The 3,130-nt window shown below is 42.1% G+C and overlaps 1 protein-coding gene across 5 annotated transcripts in view; it reads left to right on the top strand.

Annotated features, from left to right (window-relative positions):
- AGBL2 (ATP/GTP binding protein like 2) overlaps positions 1-2,516 on the top strand; it is a 32,126-nt gene extending 29,610 nt beyond the window's left edge. For 4 of the 5 annotated variants that reach the window (XM_011357010.2, XM_011357007.2, XM_023528787.1 and 1 more), the window contains one exon: positions 1,758-2,516. In XM_011357010.2, coding sequence (XP_011355312.1) covers positions 1,758-1,931 — 174 coding nt within the window. In that variant the 3' untranslated portion in view covers positions 1,932-2,516. Of the gene's footprint in view, positions 1-244; positions 329-1,757 lie in introns of all 5 variants that reach the window. The other variant, XM_023528786.1, reaches the window with a different exon arrangement.
- The last annotated feature ends 614 nt before the right edge of the window (positions 2,517-3,130 follow it).

Genomic DNA, 3,130 nt, shown 5'->3' with positions numbered 1-3,130 from the left:
TACGTTGAGAAAACTAGATGTGAAACTGTGTAAAGTGCCTGGCATATGGTAGGCATTCAACGAATATTAGTTTTCTTTTTTTTCTTTGAATCTTTATCTGTGTCCTGCCTCTCTTTTTGTGTTAGAATAGCGTAATGAATCAACATGCATGAATAAAAAATACTCAAGTAATGTCTATTCTATATAATCACATTTGTCCAAGTGGAAATTTTAGCGAGAACGTGTTCATTTATTTTGGTCACAGTTAAATGGAAAAGACAAAGGCACCTCCCTGGACTCATCGAAAACGACCACCTTGATTTTAACTAAGAATAAAGAGACAATGCAGGTATTTCACCTAATACGTATACATATATTTCAGTGATTTATTTTATTTGGTTTTGAGAGGTATTGTGTGATTTGGAGGAATGACGAACCTCAGTCCACCCAGTTTCACCTTCTCAGATTCGTTCTGCTCAAGTGAACGTCCAAGCTAATTTGACCCTCAGGCTATAAACCACTTGACCACTGTGGGGCGCAGCCCACAGGGCACCACAGGACAGAGGAAGCCCGCCCAGAGCTAAAAGCTTGCCATGGAGAATGTGGTCTTATTTCAACAAATATTTGTTAGGCAGCTCTTATTTTGTAACTCCCTGGCACGATTTCAGGTTAAACAGTGATAGTGAATAATACAGCAGTTCTCAACCTTAGGTGATGTTAACAAACATGGGGGTGCCACCGTCGGTGACGAAGTATGCCTCACATGCAGTGTGACCAGTGATTGTTCAATGAGGAGGTTTGCGAATTACTTGACTTTTAAACACGATAGGTTAAAATGGATTCATATCTACCCCTCTGACATTGTTCTTGCTTGTTTGCACTTGGTGAGATAGCTAGTAAGCTGTTGCTTTAAATAGCCCTGGGGACATCGGTGGGAGGGCTCTGCTCACACATGTCCAGGTAAAGGCTGAAAGCCACTGCATGAACATAGGTATACTAGATATAGAACGCATAGTTCTCCCAAGGTGAGGTCCCTGCTTTCTTAAATCTGTCGCTTGGGGTTTCTCGGTTTGATGTTCTCATTTACCCACCAGTATCCTTTGAGGACTGTGAGACGTGATCCCTCCCTTAAAGCAGTGATCCTCAACGAGGGGTGACAAGATAGTCCAACCACAATGGTGTAACAGAAACTGAAAAGCAGCGAAAAGAGAGGTTTAAAGTCAAATCAAAGAGAGTTTCTTTCCCGACAGACTAATAGGTGGCGAACTTGTCCTTTTTCCTCATTCAGCATTCATTGGAAGATGTCTATGAGTTGCTAAAACCATATCTCACAACTGAAACTTGCTGTAACATGTAGTCAGGGATTATTTAAACTCAACGTACTGGATGAATGCCATCTAAACCTCTAACAGAGATGTAGGCATTTAACTTCCATGGCACGTCAGATAAGAAGAGTTGAAAAAAATGGAGTAGTCTCCCACCTTGGTCGATCAAGTTCTTCTCTTCCTTTATGTAAGATTTCTAGACAGCTTATAAAATGCAGTCCCCGGACTTCTCAGGGCAATTAAGATATTGCCTATGGACTGCTGGTGATCTGAGGCTCTAGGGCAAATGCTTGCTTGATTCGCCTCCATCCTGTGACAACAATCAGCTACTTTGGTATTTGAGGGAAATGCAGCTACTTCTCACTAACTCCTGTAAAACCAACCCAAACCCTTATAGTAACTTTAGAAACTGCGACATAAAGTAAGTTCAACTTCTGTATCTTGTTTACACAGAGAGAGAAGCCAGGATTCATAGTATCATGCTCCTCAAAGAACAGCACCAACACCAGCCAAGATCCAGCTGCAGATGTGAAGCCAAACTGGTCCAGGAGCAGGTTTCTTGGCGCAAAGAAGGGCCGCTCCACCATGACAGTGTACCCTTCCTTGCACATATACACATACCCGTAGGGGGCCTGGGCCACGCCACACAGAGATGTAGGCATATTTAGCTTCCTTGACGTGCTTTGGGTTAAACACACTCTGTAACGAGGGGAGTAGTGTGCTTGAGAGCTACGGTCCTCTGTGATAAACTGTGTTGTGCGTTCATCGTGCACGGACCTTACACTGAGTGCTCACACTGTGTGCGTGCCTTCGAGGTGCGTACTTCACAAATTCAGTTGCTTTTTCATAGAGTGAAATTTTATTATGACATAAAGAAAAGCTTCCTTTATCAGAAATCGAAGTCACGGAACTACAGCACAGATACACCTCATCTTAACCGATAGTCTCTCTAAAATTATGTGCGAATCCATTTGAAAAGATCAAACTGTTTTATACATATTCTGGGAGTGCGCTATGTTAAAAATGTCTGTGTTAGAGCTTTCTAGGGACAAATGATCAGTCAGACTGTGGTATGTCAGGTCTGCTCAGGGTGAGGTGTTCCCACATACAGGAAACAATTCCTGTACTACCCAGAATTTAATGTTGCATATATTATGTTCAACACAGTTATATAAGTTTTTTAACCCATTGATTAAAATTCATTCTCTCTAACCAGTTGTTTCCTTTGATTGGTTCGCCGCATAATCTATGTGAACAGATGTTTTATATTTTATTTCCCTCACAAGCACTGTCTGCCGTCTACAGCCCGCCGTGTCAACATGCTAGAGTCAAGTTAAAGAAGCGTCACGCCAGTTCACGCCAGGCCTCCTATTTTGACTTTACCGTCTTCCTCTCACATTGGACTGAAAGTTTCCTAGTATGTTTTTCATTACCACTTTTACACTCTTTCAGCCGCCACCACCGCTACCTGGGTGACTAGTGATTAGAACCACATGGCAACACAGATTTTATTACAATCCCAGGGTCTAGGTCTTTTTTTTTTTTTTAATTATTTTAAGAACAGTTTTAGATTTACAGAGAAACTGTACAGATAGTAGAGTTCCCACATACTGTCCCCATCCCCCGCCCACCCCTCACACATAGTGTGTGAGGCTTTTTAAAGGGAATGATGCCTACCCGGTGCTCTTTACATAGGAGTTTGCAAATGCTGCCCCCTTCTCCTAGTTCACACCTTACTCACACCCTAAGACTATTAATCTTCATGCATTTTAAGTATCTAGAAAGCAGCAGCCAAACCCCTACTTTTTGTTTCTAAAAGGGTATCT

This window comes from Pteropus vampyrus, unplaced genomic scaffold (assembly GCF_000151845.1).
Source record: "Pteropus vampyrus isolate Shadow unplaced genomic scaffold, Pvam_2.0 Scaffold31, whole genome shotgun sequence".
Classification (NCBI taxonomy): domain Eukaryota; kingdom Metazoa; phylum Chordata; class Mammalia; order Chiroptera; family Pteropodidae; genus Pteropus; species Pteropus vampyrus.
Note: the sequence above shows the minus strand (reverse complement) of the source record. Positions and strands in the feature narration are given on the sequence as shown.